This window comes from Megalobrama amblycephala, linkage group LG6 (genome assembly GCF_018812025.1).
Source record: "Megalobrama amblycephala isolate DHTTF-2021 linkage group LG6, ASM1881202v1, whole genome shotgun sequence".
Lineage (NCBI taxonomy): Eukaryota > Metazoa > Chordata > Actinopteri > Cypriniformes > Xenocyprididae > Megalobrama > Megalobrama amblycephala.
In genome coordinates, this window is record NC_063049.1 from 15,600,928 (window position 1) to 15,626,617 (window position 25,690).

Genomic DNA, 25,690 nt, shown 5'->3' on the forward strand with positions numbered 1-25,690 from the left:
CGCAAAAACAACAACGCGGTCGGACACAAAGAGCTTGATGAGAGACAACATAAATTAGTATGAGTTACATTTTATATAATATTTCAGTGTTAGTTAACTGGTTACCTGAGTAACACAACCCACTCGCCTGAGCAGAACTACGAGGGCACGTCTAAATGACGATGTTCCATTGGTTTGGAGAACAGAACAGGCACGCCCGCCGCAGCCAATCAGCGCTCGACCCGAACAAGTTATGCTGGCACCCGATTGGACGTCGGCTTGACTCTTTAACGCATGTGAGCAGCTGGCAAGCCGACTTCTTTTCACATTCGGGTAGGTCATCTGTGTAATCGGACCTCGCCGGCTCGCAAGTTCGTGTTTGTCTGACAGTCAGGTGAGTACAAATGCTCGTATTTTAGTCGTTAAGCCCTCAGGAAAATCCGTTTATTGATATCGACAAAGACACGGTAAAAGCATCAATCTGCGACACTGATGCTCAGTGATGATTGTATCCGAGGAACACATCCTAATCGCTTGTACTTCACTAAAGAGACATTTTGTCACATAAAACACGCCTGTCCTGAGTGATGAAACTATGCGGCGCGAGCATGATGAAATCGACCCCCTGCGTCACAGCATCACAATCAGCGCGAGCGATTGCGTCAGCTCACTTCACTGTATATGCGCTTTCATTAACATAATATGATGTTCTTACATGTGTTTCAATAACGTTACATACCTGCGGTGGAGTTCGCCAAATTACAGTTAATTTGAGTCATTAATTGTTTTCTTTTAAACCATTAACGTTATCTTTTCACTGTAATGACACAGTTATTTTCCTTTATCAGTTTTCTTTTCCATAATTAGTACGTTTCCTCAGGTTAATAATTTTTCTGAAGATGTTTGATAAAAATTTTTTCCTCTTAGATATTGTTTCAGTGTTGTTGTGTACAGTACCATGACAGTGAATCCCTCAGTACAGACTAACTGGCTTTCTCAGTGCTCTAGAAAGTCACACCTCTTCCCTGAAGGTTGTCTGTGGAAAGCAGAAGTTTATTACTCCACTGTCTGGTTTAGAGTAGCTTCTTTTCAGAGTATGGATTACTGTGATTATGTTTTGCTGTCAGTTGGGAGCAGAGATGACGCAGTTTGTGGTAAAGCTGCAGTCAAATTCTTGGACTGTTTTTGCTCTTTGGGAATGCTTGGCTGCAAAGCGCACTTTTGGCTTTGTCGGTGTTGTGTATCACTGTACTGTACTGTTCATTGCAAAAGAGTCACTTCCTGGCAGACTTACAAACGTGTGAGGTATGAACATGAGCAAGTATAGCCTTGTTGTTTTAAAGAGAAACCTAAACATCTCCAGCTCCTGTTGGAACTGAAAGAAAAGCCAGTGGCAGTTTTCCACAGGGATAAACTTGACCATTTCACTTGGATGCCAGTGCATCTCCTCCTCTAATGTGTCGATCATTAGTCTTGTTTTGTATAAGGGATCATTTTTTTGCTTATTCATGCTTTCACCAGGAGGAAGTTGAGGCGATGATATGTGTGCTTGTTTTATCTTTATGTTTGACTAATAGAGATTTATAGGTCTAATCTAATAGATATTGTTATCAAGAAGTGAGTGTTTTTGTACACATTCTGAATGATACAGAGTTGTTTTCTTCCTCTCAATGTCTTTAAGTACGCAAAACAGTGTTATCATTCCTTGAGATACGCTGCTTGCCCACTTGAAGTAAAGCACTTACAAATATTATCTGTTAGATGGTGCTTGAGACTTCAACCACGGCTTGTACAGTACAGTGATTTGGCTTCTTATATGGCATGTTGTGATCTGTCAGTGTTGCATAAGCATTCAAACCTGGTCAATGCAGAACAGTTTCAAGTTCTCACAAACAAAACTGTCTATGCATTTCTGCCAGCTCTGTTTATTGCACAATGAACCAGAGTTGTTCATGGATGGAGTACCCATTAAAGTTGTAAAAGTTTCTTGGTATCACCTTCGACAGCAAACTGTCTTTCATTCCTCATATTAAATTACTTAAAAAGAAATGTTTTAAAGCCATGAATGTTTTGATGGTTTTATCCAAAACCAAATGGGGGTGCAGACTGTTCAACTCTTATGAATTTGTACAGAACTTTGATTCTCTCAAAACTAGACTATGAAAGTGTCATTTATGGATCAGCAAGGAAATCATATATACAATTTTTGGATACTGTACACCACCAGTAAGGTTTGCATTAGGAGCCTACAGAAGATCTATATGTGGAAGCTAATGAGCCTCCCTTGGACATCAGAAGTCTGAAGTGTCTTCAGTATGCAATCAAACTTAAAACAAACAAGGAAAATCCGGCCTATTCAGCAGGTTTTTCAAGTCAGCATTCAACAATATATGAAAGAAAAACGAGTTTCATTCGTCTACACATTAAAAGCCACCTGGAGAATCTAAAAGTGGATTTAAACATCTTGAAACAGCCACATTTTTGCAGTATTCCTTCATGGGATCTTAAAGGGTTAAGAAAAGAAAACAAAAGATTCGTAAAGATTCGAAGCTTCATGAAGCAGTGTTTTGAAATCGCCCATCACTAGATATTGTTGAATAAAGTCGTTTGGTTTTGGGGTTTTTTTTGTTTTTTTTTGGCGCACAAAAAAAAAAAAAAATTCTTCATAACATTAAGGTTGAACCACTGTAGTCACATGAACTGTTTTAAATATAACTTTAGTGGCTTTCTGGCCATTGAAAGTGTTAATTATCTTGCTGGCAATGCAGGCCTCACTGAGCCATCGGATTGTATCAAAAATATCTTAATTTGTGTTCCGAAGACGAACGAAGGTCTTACGGGTGTGGAACGACATGAGGTTGACTAATTAATGACAATTTTCATTTTTGGGTGAACTAACTCTTTAAGGAACCCAAAAATCATCTGGGTTTAGCAAGAAACCAAGAATCAAAAACTTATCTAAATGAATATCACTAACAATTTCTTGACATAAGAGAAACATTCCCACAGCATATCCCAATTAGATGGATCTAAATCTGGGAATCGGGTGGCAGCAGCTTTTGCAACTAATCAACGATGTCAGGGTATACGTATCCCTGACCAAAGTTCAACCTTCACAACACTTTTTTTTTTTTTTTTTTTAACAATAACTCATTCAAAATCATGCCTTGATATAAACTTGATCATCCAACTATTGTTAAGATTTTAATTAAATTGTCATCTCTTGAATCGCAGCATTTTAATAATATTTTATTCTGCTGGCCACTCTCTGGTAATGAGCAAGCAGACAATGTTGCCAAAGAAGCATTATCTAAAGAACCTGTAAAATGTTCTATGAATTAAACATTAATTAAATCCGGATGTTGGAACAACATTCCTTTTTAATATTCGCTGGTATCAAGAATTTATACAAGATGCCAGATAGGACACTCAAGACTAACACATACATTTTTACTTTCAGGAGAAAACTATCCAGTGTGTCCATCTTACCTGAATCCACTGTCCATTAAACATTTTACTGGACTGTAACACTTCTACCCTTTTAAGAAAACTGTTTTATTCTGTTGATTCTTTTGAAGTAAATCATGTTTTTTTTTTTTTTAAACTAAACCTCTTTTGCCATGATTAGCCATAGAAGCTGGCATGGCGTTAAAAAAGACAAAAAGAAAAGAAAGAAAATCAGAATGAACATCTAGCGATACGCCCACATTTATGAGAGTTGCATAATGTTTCCTAATAATGTTTATAACAGTTCTTTGGGTGATCGGATACTAGGAAAACCCTGGTGACTGATACTTAAAATGTTTCCTCTCATAGGTAAGCCATGCCATCAGTACCATCTAGTTCAGAGTCAGTTGGGACTGGTCCCGTCTGCCCACATGCTGCCAAGGTCCTCACGAATGCTGCAAATGGAGAAACTGGCATCAACGTGGACGCCAAGCTGAAAGTCGATGCCGTCTTGAACGGAAAAGCTGGACACAAGAATGGCACAGCCCATGTGAATGAAACAAACGGTCACCATGTGAAGAGTATGAATGGAGAGCACATGGAGAATGGATCAGAGGTCACAATGGAGAGGAAATGGATTCGACCAGATTTGCCCAGCAGATGCACCTGGAAACTTGGTGACCCAAACACAGATTCGCCCCACAAACACTTCCAACAGTAAGAATGCAGCATCTTAAAGCTGTTATGCATTCCTCAGAGTTCGTAATTGTCAGTGCAGAGGTTTTAAGAGGGTGTTTAGTGGTTAGGGCATAAGGTTGTTTGGTAACAATTTAAAATAAGGTTCATTATTTAACATTAGTTAACATGAACTAATAATGAACTGCACTTCTACAGCATTTATTCATCTTTGTTTATGTTCATCATTTACTAATACATTATTAAAATCAAGGGTTGTATTTGTTAACAGTTAATACACTGTGAACTAACATGAACAAACTATGAACTGCTGTATTTTTATTAACTAATGTTAACAAAGATGAATAAATACTGTAACAAATGTATTGCTCATGATTAGTTCATGTTAGTTAATACATTGTTAACAAATGAACCTTATTGTAAAGTGTTACCTTTATATTTGTTGAACATTTTGATGTTATAAATTAATTTTTAAAAAAAATAATAAAATAAACTATACTATACTATAATATACTATACTAAAAAAAAAAAAAAAAAAAATAGTGACACCCTGCAGTTTTCTGGCAAAATACATTTGAAAATCAAGAAATTAAGTAAATATTAGTATTATAATTTTACAGTTGATATTAAATACGTTTTATTTTACAGTAGAGTAGTATTATTACATTAGTAATTGTTTTATTGTAGTATTTATTCTAGTATTTAACAATCACAAACTATTATTATTATTTTATGGTCATATTGAATGAATCAAAAAAAAAAAAACTACAGGGGAAATGTGTCCTATGATAAAAAATTTTTTTAACGGTTCACTTCATGATTACTGAAACACATTCAAGTTGGCCCTTGCAAAGTTTTTTCCCCAATTCATTTATACCTTAAAGGATGTATGAACTTAAAGACCTTCTGAGTAAGAAGTAATTTTTTCAATTTATAATTTACTTTAAATGTCCTTAATATTTTTGTCTTGTTTCCAGTCCAGATATCTAGAAATTCTTGAATCAAGATGCATTTACTAGATAAGTAATGGTATAGAATATTATGTTTTTGCTTAAAACAAGCAAAATTATCTGCCAGTGGGGTAAGAAAAATAATGTTGTTTCCATTCAAATTAAGATTATTTTTCTTGTTTTAAGCAAAAACGCCCTTAATAAATTCAATTATCGTTTTTTTTTGTTTTTGTTTTTGCTGGAAATATTGGTAGGGATTACAGTCTCATGAACATTCATGACCATGCAAGTAACTCCTGTTTGACAACAGTGTTCTTTCAGGAAGAATGACTCATCTAGAAATGTAACAGTGAATGAACACACCTTTACCATACCCATAAACCAATGCCACAGTCTGCAGAGTCACAGTGATTTAGTCAGTTCCGTTGTGGTTCTTCTATGGTTGATGTTGACTTTAATGTGTGATTGTGGTAGAGCATGTGTAACTACTTAACATGCTCCCTTTTCTCACAGGACAAAGACACCCAATATCCTCCCCAACATCTTAAGCAAGATTGGAGAGACCCCAATGGTCCGCATGAACAAGATTCCCAATGCTTTTGGCCTCAAGTGTGAGCTTTGTGAGTATCTGTAAAATATGGGTGAAGAGGATGTCTTCACACCTGGTTTCTAGTTTTTGTTTTTCTACTGTCGTGTCCTATAATGACACAAAAGATCACATGATCATTTAAGGACAGCCTGTGGAGTGCATGTGCAAGCACGTGTGTCTGGGTTGGGAAGTAAGGGGTTGTGTTCTGGAATGAGGAATGCAGGTGTAGGGTTACGGTCTTCTCCGCCGAGCGAAGACGTGAAGAAGCGAACGTTCCTGGACTGACCGTACTGAGTCGCAGTTCATTCAAGTGCATGAACCTATTTATTTGCTCAAATCACATGTTTAGTTAACATCATTAATTTTTTAGAAATAAAAATGAATATGCATACTTCCTTACTACATAGTAGGTGAAAAACCATATGTGAATATTATGTATGAATTCATTTTCATGAAAAAGTTGGCAAAAATTTACATATTACTACAGCTGAGATTTTGAAGTGTGTATCCAATGGACACTTTACTTTCCTATGAGGTCATGGGAGAGGACTTATGAATAGATATAGATATAGATGACAACGCCTGTAGGCTAAACGCGTAATAGGCATGTGCGTGCCGTCAATCCGTGTTTTTGTAGTTTACACAGTGATGGTAATGGCGTCGTTTTCAAACCGTTTTCACAAGTTTGCATTTGCAGGCCCCCAAAACACCATTGTCATGTAAATGAACGGCCAAAGCGCATAAAAAGTTTTCCGTTTTCAGTTGAAAACAGTGGCACGTAAACAGCCCCTGATATATGAGTATGTGATTTTTGGATGCAGCCATAGAATGAATCTGGAATTCCTGGGATCGAATTACTCTTCAACAGCGATTACATAGAAATGTATAGAGCTACTGCAAACACAGAATTGTGCACTTGTTTCTGTGGTGCATAAGAGTCTATAACATAATATAATAATGTGTGTAATCTGTAGAGGGGAGCCTCATCAACAAGGCATGTATGCACCAAATGTTTACCTGAAGCATACTAAACTTGGAATATAATCTGCTCTGGAGAAAGTTATGATCATTGCTATGGCTACTAGTATACCCTAAAAAATATTGGGAACAAAGTTGTGGTAAAATTACCTGGGTAAGTCACTTAACCTGCTTTCTGGAATACCTCCAAAGTCTCTTTTAGAAGAGCATTCCATTGGATCTTCTACACCGTAACTGAACTAAAACAGATCTGCTGGAAAGCACATTTCTTATCCTCAGATAAAATCAAAGGCCTTCGAAATACCTTTTAGTAATTTCTACAGGGAGGAATGCATTGGGTGTTGCAGAAGATGCATACCTCAAATGGCCTGGTTGTTGCGTTGTATTTTGCGTTTTGTATAGGACCTAAACTGAAACTCGGTGCATACTTTGACTAAACCAGGCTCACAAAATGGCTGCAGTCATTCTTTTTTTTTTTTTTTTTTTTTTGTGAAAGGTGAGCGAGTTTAGCCGTATGGGTCAGAAGTGTCGCAGGGCTGTAGTTAAGCCCCTCTTTGGTTTAACGAACGTTGTTTGAAAGTGTTATTGTGTGGAAGTCAAAGCCTTTTGATTCTAAATGCTTTAATGAGCTTTATAATTGGGATTCAATATGTCTAGCGTTTTCATGTGAACAAGATTACCCTTTGGCCAGTTGAGCCGACAGGCTTTGGCATTACAGACATAGAATTAGCTGACTAATTACATTTGAGTTCTTGAATGTGTGTGTGTGGTTTGTAAATTTTTTTTTTTTTTTTTTTTTTTTTTTTTTTTTTTTTAAATTTCAAATTTCAAAGCCCACCACTGTTCACAATATTCAAAGGAGTAATAGAGTGAGAGATTCAAACCAGGAACACCACAAGTGTAACAAAGTGGAGGAAAAAAAATCTGAAAAATTCTCAAATTTTTGGGGTAGTAGTTATACCATGGGTGAGTAAAGTCAGTAAGTTTTAGTCCAATGCAATAATGTTAACTGGCTTTTTCAAGAAAAAGAAAATCCTCTCCAGGTGAAATGACCCAAACACAACCTGATGGCTAATATTTAATTCACAATTTTTTACCTGATCTATGTTATTTGATTTTTCCAGCTCTAGAAATCACAATAAAAGTACTAATTATATATATAATATATAATATTTTTTTTTGTCTTTCTATCATTGTCTAGTGGCTAAATGTGAATTCTTCAATGCTGGCGGCAGCGTGAAGGACAGAATCAGTCTGCGAATGGTAGAGGATGCTGAGCAAGACGGCATCCTCAAACCTGGAGACACTATCATTGAACCCACATCAGGAAACACAGGTGTGTGTGTGTGTGCACCATTTAGCACCATAATACTTATTCTCATGTCTTTAATATTTTTCTTTAAAGCAAGTACTTTGTTTTTAACTGTGCCGTGTTGAGGAAGACTTCTGTTCCCTTTAGTTTAATCCAGACACTGGAATGCTGTAGGACCGGTTAATCATGTTATGTGCCCAGCTAGTGTGTCAAAAAATTATTATTCAACATCTGTTAGATGTTCTTCAACATCTCTAATACTTGCTAATCAATGAACTAGTGCAGATTATTGATCTTAAATACAGACTGATACAGACTGAGACAAAAAAAAAGTTTTTCTATGCTCTTCTTACTATTTCTTATATCCTTCCTTGTTCTAGTTTGTACTTTTCTAGACAATGTTGAATTCCTCTTTTGTAAGTCGCTTTGCATAAGTGTCTGCTAAATCAATAAATGTAAGTGTTTTTTTCAGGTATTGGACTTGCGCTGGCAGCAGCAGTCAAAGGTTATCGCTGCATCATTGTCATGCCTGAAAAGATGAGCATGGAAAAGGTGAAATTATGAAAATGAATAATGTGTGGGTGTAAATCCACTTGATATCTGAAGACTTCTGTCAATGTTTGTAGTGCGTGTGAATGTGTGTTTTCATAGTCACATGTTTCGTGTCCTTACATGCTCCCAGGTGGACGTGCTCCGCGCTCTTGGTGCCGAGATCGTTCGTACCCCTACCTCTGCTCGTTTTGACTCTCCTGAGTCTCATGTGGGTGTGGCTTGGCGTTTGAAGAATGAGATTCCTAACGCTCACATTCTGGATCAGTACCGTAATCCCAGCAACCCCCTGGCCCACTATGACACCACTGCAGAGGAGATTCTGGAGCAGTGTGACGGTAACTGCAGAATTTGTGTAGAAGCAACATTGTGGCTTTTTCAAAATTAAACATTCGCCTCTCTCTTAAGTCAATTTGATTCTTTTTATAAAAAAGCTCATAATTTACCTGTGGTTCTCAACCAGGGGCCCAGGAAGCCCCAATAAGTCTTAAAAATATTTAAATTAAGTAGGACAGGGTACTGACACAAATTCTGATTCAATATCAATTAATTTGGATATAAATCAGATACAGTACATGGCAAAAAATCTCTCAACTAATGCTGTAAACTATACTAGGAGTCAGTTGGTACTACATTACTATAATATTGAAGGTTAAAATTAAATGATTTGTATACAAACACTTAAAGTTTTATATTAATAAAGTTTTAATACTAACATAATTGCATAATTATGTTTCTACTCATTCATTTTTTTAGAAATATAAACATGCAAATTGCGGCTACATGAAAACTTGACAGATTTATTCAAACATACATTAAATGTTGAACAGTAAAAAAATATAATGATACAGATTTAACATACCTTCTGATGTTCATTCATATTTATTTCGTGCTGTAACTTGTAATGCAGAAGAGATGATCAGTTCATGTCACTTGATCTGAGGTGCTACAGTAATCTGTTAGAACTCATTAAGGAATAGCAAAACTGAATTTATTGTTTGCATTTCGTAATGAACAGAATTTGAAATCTGAGACTTTGTTTCATATAAAAAGTAACAAAGCTCAAAGCCTATTGTAATTTATTAGATGGGAGGCGTGATACAATGTTCTGTTAATTTGTCATTTAAAAGATTCTTGGGATTTAAAAAATATATTTTTTTTTTACCTAGCCCTAAAATTTAGTTATATTATACTTATATTATTGATTTACATATACAGCTGACATCAGATTAGATAATAGGGCCTTCAAATATTGACAAAAGGTTCAAATAAAGTCAAAAAGGTTGAGAATCATAGCATTTGACTAATGTTGAAGCCATGTTTTTTTTGTTTGCCCTCTGTAGGTAAAATAGACATGCTGGTGGCTGGAGCTGGCACTGGTGGCACCATCACTGGTGTCGCCCGCAAGCTGAAGGAGAAATGCCCCAATATCAAGGTGAGACTCAGATCGGTTCATAAATTCTGATACAGCAGTCAATGAACGTGTTTTCTCCTTCCTTCCTTCCATCCATCCAGTTTTAAAAGTATCCTGTTTTTTTATAGAGTATGCTTTTATTTCAGAAATAATAGTCATCTAAATGAATTCTGAATAATCGTTAATTTGAAGAAACACTGCATTCATTTATATGAACACATTCTTACACAGCCTATAACATGTTAATGTCTTTGTTGCTCAGATAGTTGGAGTGGATCCTGAGGGCTCCATCCTTGCTGAGCCAGAGGAACTGAACAAGACTGATAAGACTCAGTATGAGGTGGAGGGCATCGGATATGATTTCATCCCCACTGTTCTGGACAGATCTGTAAGTGTGTATTTGCACAGTAGGTGTGATGCAGTTGAAATGACATTTGATGTTTACTGTTGGCAAATGATCACTCACCATGATCCACCTTAAATGTTCCCTTCTAAAATTGTCATGCCTTTTCAGTGGTTGCCATCCGACCTATTGTCATATTTAAAGGGTTAGTTCACCCAAAAATGAAAATTATGTCATTATTGACTCACCCTCATGTTGTTCCAAACCCGTAAGACCTCCGTTCATCTTCGGAACACAGTTTAAGATATTTTAGATTTAGTCCGAGAGCTTCGAAAATACATTTTGGTCCAAAAATAACAAAAACTACGACTTTATTCAGCATTGTATTCTCTTCCGGGTCTGTTGTCAATCCGGGTTCACGACTCCGCAGTGACGCTGCTGACGTAAGACGCTGCTGACGTGTTACTGGTGCGCCCGAGCTTCGTTTACAGTCTGATGCTGTGTTCACACCAGACGCGACTATTCGCGCATAGTTGGACGCTTGAACATTTTGAGTTTGCTCGCTTCATTCGCGCGTGAAAATCCCTTCACAACAGACGCGAATTCGCGTCATGGGAGGGGCTCTCCCGCTCCATTATGTGTCCCAGACTCTCCCACTGCTTTCTGCACACTTCCTCTGAATAAACACAACTTGTCAGTGGGGAAATAATTGTAAATTACAGCGAATAAGCTCAATTGGTCGTCTTTAGTTGGCTTGTAGTCTTAATAAATATATATATATATATATATATATATATATATATATATATATATATATATATATAGCTCAAATTGAGTAAAGACCGTTTTTTACAACTTATCAGATTGTCCGACCTCCTCACTCACTTTCTTTCAAACACGATCCTTTTTATTTCTGTTTCTATAAATGTATGACGATGTATAGCGACGATGATTTTGTCCTCCATTGTTGTTTCGAATTTCTGCCTCAGCTCGCTACCTCACGTCACTACTAGAGCAAGCTCCTGATTGGTTAACGCGGCGAGGAAATTCGCCAAAGTTCATATTTTTCAACTTGCGCGATTCACGCGAATCGCGCCGCAGGATGTCAATTCGCGTCTTTGCATTGACTTAACATGTAAATCACTCGCGCTTACCGCTTCATTCGCGTCCGGTGTGAACCAAGCGTGAGGGAGAAGCACGCTGTATTCAAGCTATTCTATATTGTTTGTATTTTTGGTATTGCTATATTTTTTTTAAATGATGCTAAGTGTGCATGTCGCGGATGTCCTAATCGGCAAAAACAACGACGTAAAAGTGCATTACCAACGCCGACAGATGAAAGGATTCAATGGAATCAATTCAGTGGAATCAATTCAATGGAAAGGATTACGGAAGAGAATACAATGCTGAATAAAGTCATAGGGCCCTATAATACACCCGGCGCAAAGTGTGTTTGCTAGTTTGCGTCCGGCGCCGTGCGCGTTTTCCCGTTCAGCGCCACGTCCTTAAATTAGTAAATGCATTTGCGCCAGTTAGTGCGCCCATGGGCGTGCTGGTCTAAAAAAGAGGTGTGTTCAGGCGCATTGCGGCGCATTGCTATTTTAAGGAGCTGAAAATAGACTGCGCCATAGACCAACTCAAACCTGGTCTAAAGTCTAAAGTCAATGGCGCAATGTTTTGTTGTTAGAGCGCGTTGGTAGAAACTGCGCCTCTGGGCGCGTCCACAGTGCGCGTTGACTTTGCTTATTACACACAGGGATGCGCATCACACAAACATGCCAAATATTAAAAACAAAAGGATTACAGTGTAAAAGAATATTATTGTGTAGGCTACATAAATATAAAAATGTAATGATGAATAGTCATTGCGTATATTAGAATTAGGCTACCTATTTTCAATTCAGCCTATTACTACTAATAATGATGAACGAAATTGGCTAATTATTTGAACAATCGTGCCAATACACACACATATATATTAACTGACTCATCGCGTGTACGCCATGTAAATAGCAATCCGCCATGGCGCGAGCGCATCTCGCTCTTAAAGGGAATGGGAGATGACACTCTGATTGGTTTATTGAACGTTACGCCCATTACTCATTAAGAGAATAGGGACAACCCATTTCAAAAATGCGCCCCGGCGCACGGACCGTTTATCCGTCGTTAAAATAGCAAAAGTGGATTTGGACACGCCCTGAGTGCACCTGCGCCGTGCGCTTTACACTTTGCGTTTAGATCGTTAAAATAGGGCCCTTTGTTTTTGTTATTTTTGGACCAAAATGTATTTTAGATGCTTCAAAAACTTCTAACTAACCCACTGATGTCACATGGACTACTTTGATGATGTTTTTATTACCTTTCTGGACATGGACAGTATACCGTACAAACACTTTCAATGGAGGGACAGAAAGCTCTCAGACTAAATCTAAAATATCTTAAACTGTGTTCTGTAAATGAACGGAGGTCTTACGGGTTTGGAACGACATGAGGGTGAGTCATTAATGACATAATTTTCATTTTTGGGTGAACTAACCCTTTAAGTGACACAAGCTACCTAGAAAGGATGTACAGATATTTAAATCTTGAAGTGCATGGATGTCTCACCCCTTTTTACATATTGTTTTAAGTCATAGTAGTGGCAATAATAACTAAGGGCATGTTCACACTTTTAGTTTGGTTCTCTTGTATGGCGGCATTTTAATGCCATTAATGACCGAGCGCACAATTGATGCTTGCGCGCGCAGTAAATCACTTCCGCGAGAGGATAACAGATCTGCACGCGAGGAAACGGGAGCCCGCAAGCTCATTTTAAACCCGCGCGCGCGCATGACATCTTCCTCTGCGCGCAGATCAAGCCCTCGCGCGAACACTTTTGATTTTTGTCAGTCGTGGGGCGGGACTTTACTTATTTCAGTGTAACCTCAAATGTCATTGGTCAATTCAGTTTTTCCAGAAGTCTGTTTTGATTGGACGCCTGTTGTAAAATGATTAGACATGGCTTGGACCAGATGAAAAAAATACTATAGTAATTTATAGTAAATACTATAGTGTTTTTGAACCATAGTATAGTATAGTACTTTTATTTGCTGTGGTAATTCTATAGTTGTTGAGGGTAATATAAACAAATTACCCAAATACTATAGTTTTCTACAACTATAGGGTATATTACTACAATATACACTAGAGTTTACTGTAGTAAAAACTAAAGTAGCCTATACAGTATTTATTACAGTTTATCAGTTCATCATAGTTAATACACTGTATACTGAAGCATTCATTAACAAAGTGTTGTAAATAGTATAATGTATACAATATGCTACACTTTACTATAGTATGGTCCAAAACACTATAGTATTTACTAGTATTATGCAAGTGAGTTAAACTTTATTTATTGACTGATTGATTGCATTATTATTATTATTATATGTCCTTATTAGATACTATATTAACTTGATTTATTATTTTTATGGAGCTGTAGCTGCTGGGGAAAAATGAGAACACATAGTAGTTCACCGCTACATTATCATTATACTTCCACTAAACAGTATCTGCTTACCCATGATAGTATACAAAAACAACAACAAAAAAACGAAATATGTCTTAGATATAAAGATTTCTAAATTGGGTTTCGGGGGGTATGATCATTCATACTGTGTACTGTATCTTAACTTTAACTGCAACCTTTCAACAGAGTGAAATGCTGAAACCATTTTATACTGTATTTAATGGAAAATATATTAACCTGATAATATATTAAACTGACAAAGAATGATAACAAAAAGCTTACACAACAACTCTTGCTGATATGAACAAGTGATGTATCTTTCATCCAAAGCCACATGAAGCAATTCTGGATTTAGAATCATAGTTACAACTATTTAATTGACACTTTTGACATTTCTGTAGTTCTCAGAACTGATATAATTTTGGCTGGGTAAACAGATACTGTTTAGTGGAAGTATAGTGGTAATGTACTACAGCAAATATAATATGTGTTCTCTTATTTCCCCAGCAGCTACAGCTCCATAAAAATAATAATAAATCAAGTTAATGTATATGGTAGGCCATATTATAATAATAATGCAATCAATCAGTTAATAAATAAAGTTTAACTCACTTGCATCTGGTCCATTGATGAAGCCATGTCTAATCGTTTTACAACAGACGTCCAATCAAAACAGACTTCTGGAAAAACTGAATTGACCAATGACATTTGAGCTTACACTGAAATAAGTAAAGTCCCGCCCCACGACTGACAAAAATCAAAAGTGTTCGCGCGAGCGAAATAGAAGATTGAGCGCGAGTGTGGGGAATGATGACGCGCGTGCTGCGAATCTTGTCCGAGCACGCGAGGGCTTGATCTGCGCGCAGATGAGATGTCATGCGCGCGCGCGGGTTTAAAATGAGCTTGCAGGCTCCCGTTTCCTCGCGTGCAGATCTGTTATCCTCTCGCGGAAGTGATTTACTGCGCGCGCAAGCATCACTTGTGCGCTCGGTCATTAATGGCATTAAAATGCCGCCATACTCTTGGTTCTTTGCGGACCAAATTGTCATTTATAGTACTGAACGTAGAGATACAAAACAAAAAAAAACAAAAAAAAAACTTTTATGATGAATGTATTTTGCATCGAAACTTACTGAACATCGAAAACAATGCAGTGTGTTCAGCATGCTCATTGAATGTGCATACATACAGTATGGTGGTATTTTAACTAGCTGAGCACTCATGAAGAGTTTAGAAAATGTGTAAAGGAGTCAAAATGGCACCAGGAACTCCTCAATTACACACACCAATATCTGCTGCTAGAAGACACGTTTCTGATGACTGTAATGGATAACATTGCAACTATGACAAGAAACAGCGGGTATGCTTGAGTGTTCTCTCCTTTTTATGGTCGCTTCTTATAACATCACATCCTGTTTTTGGTTTGTTAAGATGTCTTTGGTCCGTGTTGCATTCATATTTCATTTGAACCTCACCAAAGTTTGTTTGGAAGGTGGGTCTCGGTCTGCTTGTTTGGTGCGCACCAAGGTTCAGCTGGCAGCATGAACCACCCTAACAGAGCAATCACACCAGAGTTTGTTTTAATGAAACCTGCCAAGTGTGAATACTTGCTGTGAACCCTAAAAGAGCCACAGTGAGAATGCTGAAGAAATGTTAGGAACTCTTCTGTTGACTTTCATAAGTGTTTGCCAATTTGTATTTGCAGTTTGTACCATTTTTGATCATGATACTGTGTATTCTATCAATTTCTCTAAATGAAAATAGCAAATAATAGATGTGTCACACTTCATTCCAACCCATGCTAGACAAAATCCATTCAGAATTTTCTTTTTTTTCTCCCACATTTTGCATCTCAGGTGGTGGATAGTTGGTACAAGTCCAATGATGAAGATTCCTTTGCCATGTCTCGTATGCTCATCAGAGAGGAGGGACTTCTGTGCGGTATGTGACTCTCTCACATTTAATATGTGTGAAATTAAGTGTGTATCTAAAGTCTGTTTTCTATCACTCTTTGTAGGTGGTAGTTCAGGCACAGCCATGTCTGCAGCAGTGCATGTAGCCAAAGAGCTGAAGGAAGGCCAGCGCTGTGTGGTGATCCTTCCTGACTCCATCCGCAACTACATGTAGGTTTCGGTGTTCCCAGAATTCTAGTGTGTTTAGCTGTGGTGTGAATGTGTGTTTTGTGTTGCCTGGTAGATTAAGCAACAACAATTGTGATGTTTAAGACTTAAAATTCCGAACATACCGACTGTCAAGGTTTATGTCACCGTTCTACCAGAATTGAGAATCTGCTCTGATGTTGTAGCTTCCCAAAATGGTTTAATTTAGTCTTGTCTACTAAACTATGCTAATCTTAAATTATTGGTAAATTACAGTCAGTTAGCTGCACTAAGAGTAGGTAATGACATTGAGACTGTTTAAGGAGGTAATATCTTTTACAAATGTATAACTATTCAAAACAAAACCAACAAGGATTTTAGCGTGATGTTTAACAAGTACAAGTAACTAATAAAACTAGAGAACACACAGCTTTATATAATACAGTCAAAAACACTGTGATGAACAGCAGCTGTTAATATGTATTTTTACACACACACACATCTAAATTTACTAAAACATGCTTTTTTTGAGAAACAAACAAATAGAGATTTCAGGAAAAAATGTCATTATTTATTAAAAAAAAAAAAAAAAGTAAATAAATAACTACTTTTATTTCATTACTCCCCAACACTGCATGCTTGTTCCTCAAATGCAGTATGTGTACAATAAATATATAGTATGCATATTTGCCCACTGTGTAGGATACTGTTTCCTAGGCTTGCATTATGGATCTAAATAAATCCAAAATCACAATACAGCTTAGTGCAGGGATGGGCAACTCCGGTCCTGGAGGGCCAGTGTCCTGCAGAGTTTATCTCCATCCCTGATAAAAACTCACTCGCCTATAGCTTTCTACTAATTCTGAAGACCTTGATTAGCTGGTGATTTTAAGTAATTAAATGTTTACGCTGGATGTTTCAGCTGTGTTTATTTACATGTGAGCAGCTTGTGATCCAGGGTTTTCAGGGTCTCAGAGCAGCTATTTACAGTAAATGCTGCTCTACATGAGCTCATCTCTGCATCTGATACGAGTTTGAGTCATACCATGCATTAGGAAATGCAATGCGCGCCAACCATCTTCCCAAACTTGTAATAAGCTTTTATAAGCTCCCTGAGGTTTTCCGCCAAAGTAATAGCAATAATAGTAATCATAATATTTTTATTTTATTTTATTTTATTTTATTTTATTTTATTTTATTTTATTTTATTTTATTTTTTATTTATTTATTTTATTTTTTTATTATTAATTAAATTTTTAGTTTTTATATATATATATATATATATATATATATATATATATATATATATATAAAATATTTTTATTATTGATTATTTGGATTATTTGATTATTGATTATTTATTATCCCCTTTAGGTCTAAATTTCTTAGTGACAAGTGGATGTGTGAAAAGGGCTTCCTGAGCGAGGAGGATCTCTTTGTCAAGAAGCCATGGTGAGTATATAGACATACCCACCTACACATGTTGTCTTTGCAAGCATCCTTGTTATTTACACTCCAATATCCTATGCAAATAAAGTCTATCTCTGCATCTGTTATTACACTAGGCTGCATTACTGCTAAAGTTAAGCTTCTATATGAGGAGGCATGTTCACTCTCCCAGATGAGCTTTTACTGTCTTCCCCCCCCCCCCTCACCCTGCCCTCATCTCTCGGTAGGTGGTGGAATCTGACTCTACAGGAGCTCCGGCTCTCCGCCCCCCTAACTGTTCTGCCTTTAGTGTCCATCAAGAAGACCATTCAGATCTTGAAAGAGAAGGCCTTTGACCAAGCACCTGTGGTGGACGAGGCCGGGTAGGTCATTCAGAATTTGAGTAGTTTGTCAAGCCTCTTAAGATTTTAGTGTAATTGTTTAAGGAGATCACATATCAGTGCTAATCACTCAAATCAATGCAGTGTAACAAATACTGATTAATTCCACATGTCAATGTTTCCACTGAACCTATCATGCTCTGCATAAATAAGTATGTCTGAGACAATGAGACGGTAAAATATGTGCCGTGTTCTTAGAAATATAGTGGAAAACATACTTTTTTTTTGTTGTAGTATACGTTTGAATACATGTGAGTGTTCATATTTTAAACCAATTTCCAAATATTTGCATATTTTTGCATTTGACAGCTGAAAATTTTAAAGTAATAATTAAAAGGTCAAAATATCTGATATTTAAGTTACTTAAGTTATTGATATTGATATACCACACAATATTAAAACAAATATTTTTAAACGGCTACCTCTGTTTAATTTTAATAAAATAAAAATAATAATAATAATAATAATAATAATAATAATGCTTTTAATAAAATAATTGGATTTTAATGATTCTTGTCATGGAACTTTTAATTCTATTGTATATTTTTTCTCTTTTATTATGTTTTACAGACAGTTGAACGCCCTAATTTTGCCCGACCAGAAATGTTGTTTGTGTATGTGTGAATATGTGTGTATGCATAAAAATATTATATAAAATAAGAAGTACTATTAATATATAATTATTATTTTTTCTAAAATTCTTACAAACAATTTTAATTAAGATATTAAAAAAAACTTACAACAGAAAGTCAGTATGAATTGTTTTTATAGTTATTATATGTTGATATTTTGGACGTCTTCCTGATTTATATCATCGGCTCATTAGTAGAGGTTCCCAAGTGTTTCAAAGAAGGTAGACACCCAAAATGTACAGTGCTAACATCTTAGAGGATCAAGATTAAGACTTGATAGATCTAGACATGTCATTGACCCAAAAATACCAAAATGATAAAACAGATGTTAAGTGTAGGAAGGTGTGGCTCAGTCTGGTGTCTGGTTTTCTCCCTGTAGGCACATTCTGGGCATGGTCACGTTGGGGAACATGCTCTCGTCTGTTCTGGCTGGGAAGGTTAGGCCATCTGATCCCATAAGCAAAGTTCTCTACAAACAGTTTAAACAGGTGGGTGCACACACACAAACACATACAGTACACACACCCCCTTTTCTGGCATAGTGTACACGTGATGCGACAGAAGGTTCAAGAAAAAGTATTCACACAGCTTGTTCAAATAAACCTTGAGACATCAGAAATCCTTATAAGGAGCATAGTGTTGAGGTTGTGTTTTTTCCCTCTGGCTCTAAATGAGGGTTGGATCTAATTATATGATTATCTATTACAAAGACTTGCGCTGTTTATGATTTCTGTGGCTTGGATGAATAAGCAAATAATATCTGAATAATAATGTGTTAATTGTACATGTCAGAGTAAATATCATTAATTGGTTACTTAGTATCCAGTACTGACAGAGGTAATGTGATCTCTCAATAGTCATCTTGTCTCTCTTCCTGTAGGTGCGCCTAACTGATAACCTGGGCAAACTCTCACGTATCCTCGAGACGGACCATTTCGCCCTTGTTGTGCATGAACAGATTCAGTGTAAGTCAAGTTCTTTAACTCTTTTAAAAGATTTATATTTAAAATAAATGCTGTTCTTTTGAACTTTCTTCTACTCAAAGAATCCTGAAATATATCAAAAATATTAAGCAACCAATCATTATATTAGAATGATTTCTGAAGGATCATGTGACACTGAAGACTGGAGTAATGATGCTGAAAATTCAGCTTTGATCACAGAATAAATTACATTTTAAAATATATTCAAACAGAAAACAAATTAATAATAGTTCACAATAGTACTATTTGTACTGTATTTCTGATCAAATAAATGAAGCCTTTAACTGTATTTGAACAGGAATTATACAATATAAAACATGAATGATAAAATATAATTGCTAGCCAATAATTATCTGTGAAACCAGGGTATTAACACTATTTCCAAAAACTCAATGCATTGCAATCAAATCATCCTTCATCTTTCACTTGGTATAAAGCTGCCACATTAGACAGATTCCCCTTTAAACAAAATGTGACCCAGACTTCCTTCAGTACAGGTTTCATTTATTAATGTATTTGGTCCCCACTTGACATACAATCTAAAGTTTGGGTCCTAAATCCAAACCATTGGTGCAAAGAATGTAAAACATTCTCAAAAAAGCGTCGTGGACAAGCATCTACATCACATGACTGAATTAACAGGTATTGTACAAAATGTACAAAAGTCTTTCCATATAAAACGCAGCACTATTTAGGAACAACAGTCTTATTCATGGAGCTTAATGCAATACAGCACCAATTCCTGATACAGGACACGTGTTTTCCTGAACTCCGGATCACTGTGCCCCCTCTGTTTGCTCTTTGTGGCGAAGACATTGCTACATTGTGTACCTGTTGACGGACATTACACCTACTGTGGCATATACTCAGCCAAGTGCTAGAATGACACCACTTTTTTCTAACAGAGGTTAACAAACATTACATAAGAAGACAGGGCTGCTTTCATAACTTTGATAACATCATTAAAAATTGTAATCATTGTAGCATCATTGATATAATAATATAGTTTTTGTGGTACTTTACAATTAGTGTTGGGGAAGTTTACTTTTAAAAGTAATGCATTACAATATTGCGTTACTTTCTGAAAAAAGTAACTGTGTTACATAGTTACTTTTTATTGAAAGTAATTCACTACGTTTTTTTTTCTCATCTAGGCTGGGCTTGTTTGTTTTAATAAACGTCAACGAAAAGTTCTATTTTTGGCTAATGTAAAGGCCCTTTCACACCAAAAGTGAAATTAATACGCCTCAGGCTGAAGGAAATGCAAATTCATGTCTGTACAGTAGAGAACAAACTTTTCAGCTGTACTGCCATTCTGAATAATTTTTGCTTATTAGCATGGTTGAATTGGATCATCGAAGGTCATCAGGTTAATAAAGTGAGATTAAATACATAAAGTATATTTGTATAATTTAAAGGTGCAATATGTAATATTTTTGCAGTAAAATATCCAAAAACCACTAGGCCAGTGTTATATATTTTGTTCACCTGAGGACTTACAATATTCCAAATGTTTCCAACTCTTTGTAAATCGTGAGAAAATTGCAGTTTTAAGGCTCCGGGACATGTGAGGAGTCGCCTGTCAATTGCGTCATACCCACGTTAACCCTCGGTCTGCCTTGGTTTACGGATTTATTTTGTAGAAACCATGGAAACACCAAAGACGCTTTAAAATGTAACACGTTTTAATAGACAAGGGAACAACTGTTTTGATATATTTATAGATAATATAGCTCAACATGTTTAGTCTTATTGTTTAAATCTAATTTTCTTGATTTTTTTTTTTTTTTTTTTTTTTTTTTTTTTTTGCGAGTACCATGCTTTACCATGCCTCAGAGAAAAACACTATTTTGTTATTTTAATGGCTAACATAGCATAATCAGATGCAGCTTTATTTTTAGTAACAGTAATACAGAATTTTCTCCATCATACAATATGTTTTAAAATCAATTGCATGCCATTTATCAACACAAGACATCCAATATTTAATGATATTCTAAAATTGATCTATCTTACTGCAATGTGTAACAGTGTCTCACAGCAGCCACCGAGTGAACGCACAGAGTAACGTTATAACATTTTCAACACTCTCAAATGTATCTAATATGATAAACAGAGCTGCGTTACCCCATACTCATGACTGGAAAAGCGGAATCGGCACCAGCGACTGTGTCATAATAAAAGTTCTGCTGCTTGCTGCGTGTGTTGTGTAATCGCTCCAGCGGCCTCGTTCAGCTCCTACAACACTTGGTCCGGCTCTGCTTCATACTACAATAACGTTAATAATCGCATCCATGAACATGATTTCTTCCTGACTCCAATCCCTATTCTTTTGCACCGTCCGTTGAGGTGAAGACCACATGTCCCAATATTCTGCTCTAAAACTTGGCAAAGTTGTCAAGCTACGCCTTTGTTTTGAATAGGCTTCTAGTGACCTCTAGCAGACAAAATTATTACATATTGTACCTTTAACATTTAATTATTGCAGGTTTGCGTAATATTCTGAGTTTTACCATTTTTATTCATTTTGAGGAATACTGAATCTGTTTTTGTGCTCGTGAGAGGAGTAAACGCATGTTCACATTTAGTCTAGATCTACAATAACCATCATGTTCATACAGCACACACAACACCTCTACCTACTCCAGATTTCTCTCAACATGGGGACAGGAGAGCTGTCAGTCAATAAATGGGAAAACAAAGAAACTAGCATTACTTGTTTGAAAAAGTAACTCAGATATTTTGTTGTAAAGTTAAAATTAATACGTTACTTGAAAAAGTAATCTGACTACGTAAAATCTAGTTACTTGTAAATGCGTTACCACCAACACTGTTTACAATAAGGTTTCATTTGTTAAAATTAGTCAACTACATTAGTTAACATGAATGATGAACAATACTTGTACAGCATTCATTAACAATGTTAATTTCAACATTTTTAAAATCAAAATGTGTATGTTTAATGAGGACACTTCGTGTGTCCTCGTAAACCAAATGGCTTAAAAAACATACAAAACTGTGTTTTTTTGTTTGTTTGTTTTTTGAAAAAATCAAAAAATGCAGACAGTTTCCTGTGATGGGTAGGTTTAGTGGTAGTGTAGGGGGATAGAATATACAGTTTGTACAGTATAAAAACCATTACGCCTATGGAGAGTCCATGTAAAACCACATATACAAGTGTGTGTATCTGTATTTCAGTTAATATTTTTTTTTTATTTCAAGTAAAACACTTTACTTGAAGGGGTGTGCATAAGACTGACATGACGCCTTCATAATCATGACATGACACGTGTCATGAATATGAAGGAGGTTTTATGAATGTTTATGACAACTGTCATTAAGTGTCATTCGCTCAATTATTTCATTTTTAATGCAAAGATGACATTGTTTGAGATGTCCGAGTTATGACAACTTGACATAAACCAATACATCATAACCTGTCAGTGTCTTTGTCATGACAACTTGACATCATTTAGCTTTATCGGTTAACATTACATTAAACTGTCATGTGGTTGGTTTTGACATGAGGCCATTATAATAGTGTCATAAATATGTATCTTGAGCTCAAGTACAGTGGTACAAATTGAACTTGTCATTAAAATGTCATTAAGTGACAATACTCTGACAAATAATTTTATAACAGCGTCATGACTATTTTTCATTTCATTTTTTTTTTGTTTTTGTTTTTTGTTTTTTTAAGTTTCCTCCAACAGAAGGTCAGATAATAGACAATTTCAAATTTCGTAAAAAAGATGACACTGTTATAAAATAATGGTAACACTTTATTTTAGAGTCTTTTAACTAGTTGCTTATTACTATTAGCATTCATATGGCTAAAATATTGGCTGTTTATTAGTACTTATAAAGCACATATTAATGCCTTATTCTGCATGACCTTATTCTACATTCTTAATCGTACCCAATACCTAAACCTAACAATTAACTATAATAAGCAGTAAATTAAGAGTTTATTGAGGGAAAAGTCATAGTTAATCGTTTATATATGTGTTCCCTATACTGAAATATTACCAAAATAATGTAATGTAATGTTAACCCATAAAGCTAAGTAGTTTTTTAAGTTTGATAATTAATCTGCTATGCCATGTTTATGACAGGTTATGATGTTTTGCTAATGTCACGTTGTCATGACAAAGACACTGACAGGTTATGATGTGTTGGTTTATGTCAAGTTGTCATAACAAAGACATCTCAAACAATGTCATCTTTGCATTAAAAATGACATAATTGAGGGAATGACACTTAATGACAGTTGTCATAAACATTCATAAAACCTCCTTCATATTCATGACACGTGTCATGTCAAGATTATGAAGGTGTCATGTCAGTCTTATGCACACCCCTTCAAGTAAAGTGTTACTGAAAATGGTTATTATTTTTTAATGGTTTTAGTTAACAATAATAACCCCATGGACCCCATGCAGATGAAGTACAGTAAATGCAGGTTGTGACGTCATTGCAGTGGATGATGTCAGCAGTCTGAATTGCAGTTCCTGTCTTACAGACATGAGTGATGGATCTCCCAAGATGAGGCAGATGGTATTTGGGGTGGTGACAGCCATTGACCTGCTGAACTACGTGGCCACGCGTGAGAGGAGGGAACGCTCGCTGTCCGAATGCTCTCTGTCTGAAGAGCAGTGAGCGATCAAGAGTGTGTGAACAGTGGTGGAACGTTATTTTCTTCTCTTTCTCTCTGTCTTTCTCTCAGTTTATTTCTCAGCAAGTGGCATGCTCACTTTTAAAGAACGATTATGCTATTTATAAGTAAGAGTCAGTTATTTCAGACATTTCATTCTAACAGATTTGTACTCTGTTTACGGTTTCATTTTTCTTTGGTCTCTCTTAATTTTAATTCAGTTTAGGTGCTTTGTTAACCATTCAACATAATGAAGTAATCAAACAGGTAAATCAACCACCCTTTGCAGGTTTGTTTACTTTGCAAATTTGATTTTATCGAGGTGTATATATTTCAATGAATGTATTTTATTCTTTGGAAAACTCATGCATTTTAGTATTTCTAGGATTAGTTTAAGAGCTAGATTCAGGTGCTCTCTTGTCTGATCTACAGCTATATTGCCACCTAGTGACTGCAATAGTTTACAACAAGCATGGAGACTTTCATCTTCATCAATCATGCTCTGCTTTTTGGCACAATGATCTCTGTGGTGTGTGGGGGGTTTGCAGGCATGATTAATAATATTTGGCAAAGCAAATAAAAAGTGTGTTTGGTAAACCAAACTGCACCCAGACAGGGTAACTTGGTATTTTTCTTGTATTGAAACAAGATATGATATAGAGTGTAAATAAATAATGGTGGTTTGTAGTTGCTTAAAACACACCACTCTGTGTTAAGCAAATTTGATCATTCTTTTCATGTTTCTATGTTATTTTCAGCTGATCTCTTGTAAATCAAAACTGTAACTTATGGAGACTGAATAAGATTGATTGTATATAGGAGTTAATGTGAAGTGAGTGAATGTGCATTAGGTTGATCATGTTTATGGTTTTTGTGCATGCTGCTGGAGGTCTCTGGCTCAGAATGTCTTTACTCTTCTGTTATGATGTTCTATGTCATTTGATTTGGCTTTTTCTTGAATCTTATTATTGTAATACTGTTTACAAATAAAGGCTTTATTTCGGGAAGGAATAATGGTTGTGTGAATTGTATTGTCACTACACTTGTCTTTTAGTCCACTGGCTAGCTTTTAACATTTTATTCTGGCTGGTGAGAATTATAGGTTGTTGGAAAAAAAAAAAAAAATCAACTTAAGGGAGTTTGTGCTTTAAAAAAAATATCTGTCAGTGGGGTAAGAAAAATTAACATTTTTTTCAAAAGGTACACTAGATTATTTTTAGAATGCATTGGCAGATCTTTTTCCTCTCCACTTGTTTTAAGGACAAGGACAAGTTCCAATTTTAGTGTGTAAATAATTAAAAAAAAAAAAAAAAACTATAAAACTGTATAAACCTGACCAATAGTGCCACCTGCTGGGGTAGAAAAAAACTTACTGCTGGACTGAATTAGAGCCATTTCTCAATATTTGTCTTGTCTCTTTATTGCCAGTGGTTTTACCCCTTAGTGTGTATTAAAGAAAGCTAGAAAATAATATTTCATGGACAAGGCGTCTTAAAATGCATGTTTGAGCTGTCTTAACTGAAAGTAACTTGCACTGACATATCTTTAAAGTCAATGCCATTGTTTTGTTTCAAGATCACCAGAAATATTATTATTATTATTTAAGAGGCACATGTATATAAGATACCTTAATGTCCTAGTTGAACTAAGGCCTAATCCTGGCTTAATCTAAACCCTGTCTGTGAAAACAGGCCAAAGTGTTTCTGGGATCCACACTGTAAAACCGAA

General features: G+C 35.9%; 1 protein-coding gene across 1 annotated transcript; it reads left to right on the top strand.

Moving 5' to 3' along the window:
• Nucleotides 1-217: 217 nt before the first annotated feature.
• Nucleotides 218-24,973, top strand: cbsb (cystathionine beta-synthase b). The gene is made up of 15 exons (XM_048193098.1): nucleotides 218-373; nucleotides 3,796-4,143; nucleotides 5,586-5,692; nucleotides 7,841-7,975; nucleotides 8,424-8,503; nucleotides 8,634-8,838; nucleotides 9,844-9,935; nucleotides 10,177-10,302; nucleotides 15,622-15,706; nucleotides 15,783-15,888; nucleotides 17,239-17,316; nucleotides 17,541-17,675; nucleotides 18,705-18,813; nucleotides 19,206-19,290; nucleotides 23,831-24,973. Exons 2-15 carry the CDS (start codon nucleotides 3,803-3,805, stop codon nucleotides 23,965-23,967), a joined length of 1,821 nt encoding a protein of 606 aa, XP_048049055.1. The 5' UTR covers nucleotides 218-373; nucleotides 3,796-3,802; the 3' UTR covers nucleotides 23,968-24,973.
• The last annotated feature ends 717 nt before the right edge of the window (nucleotides 24,974-25,690 follow it).

Coding starts and splice junctions, on each gene's coding strand:
- cbsb (XM_048193098.1), top strand. CDS start 3,803: ATGCCATCAGTACCATCTAGTTCAGAGTCAGTTGGGACTGGTCCCGTC. Junction 4,144..5,585: donor CCCCACAAACACTTCCAACA/GTAAGAATGCAG, acceptor CTTTTCTCACAG/GACAAAGACACCCAATATCC. Junction 8,839..9,843: donor GATTCTGGAGCAGTGTGACG/GTAACTGCAGAA, acceptor TGCCCTCTGTAG/GTAAAATAGACATGCTGGTG.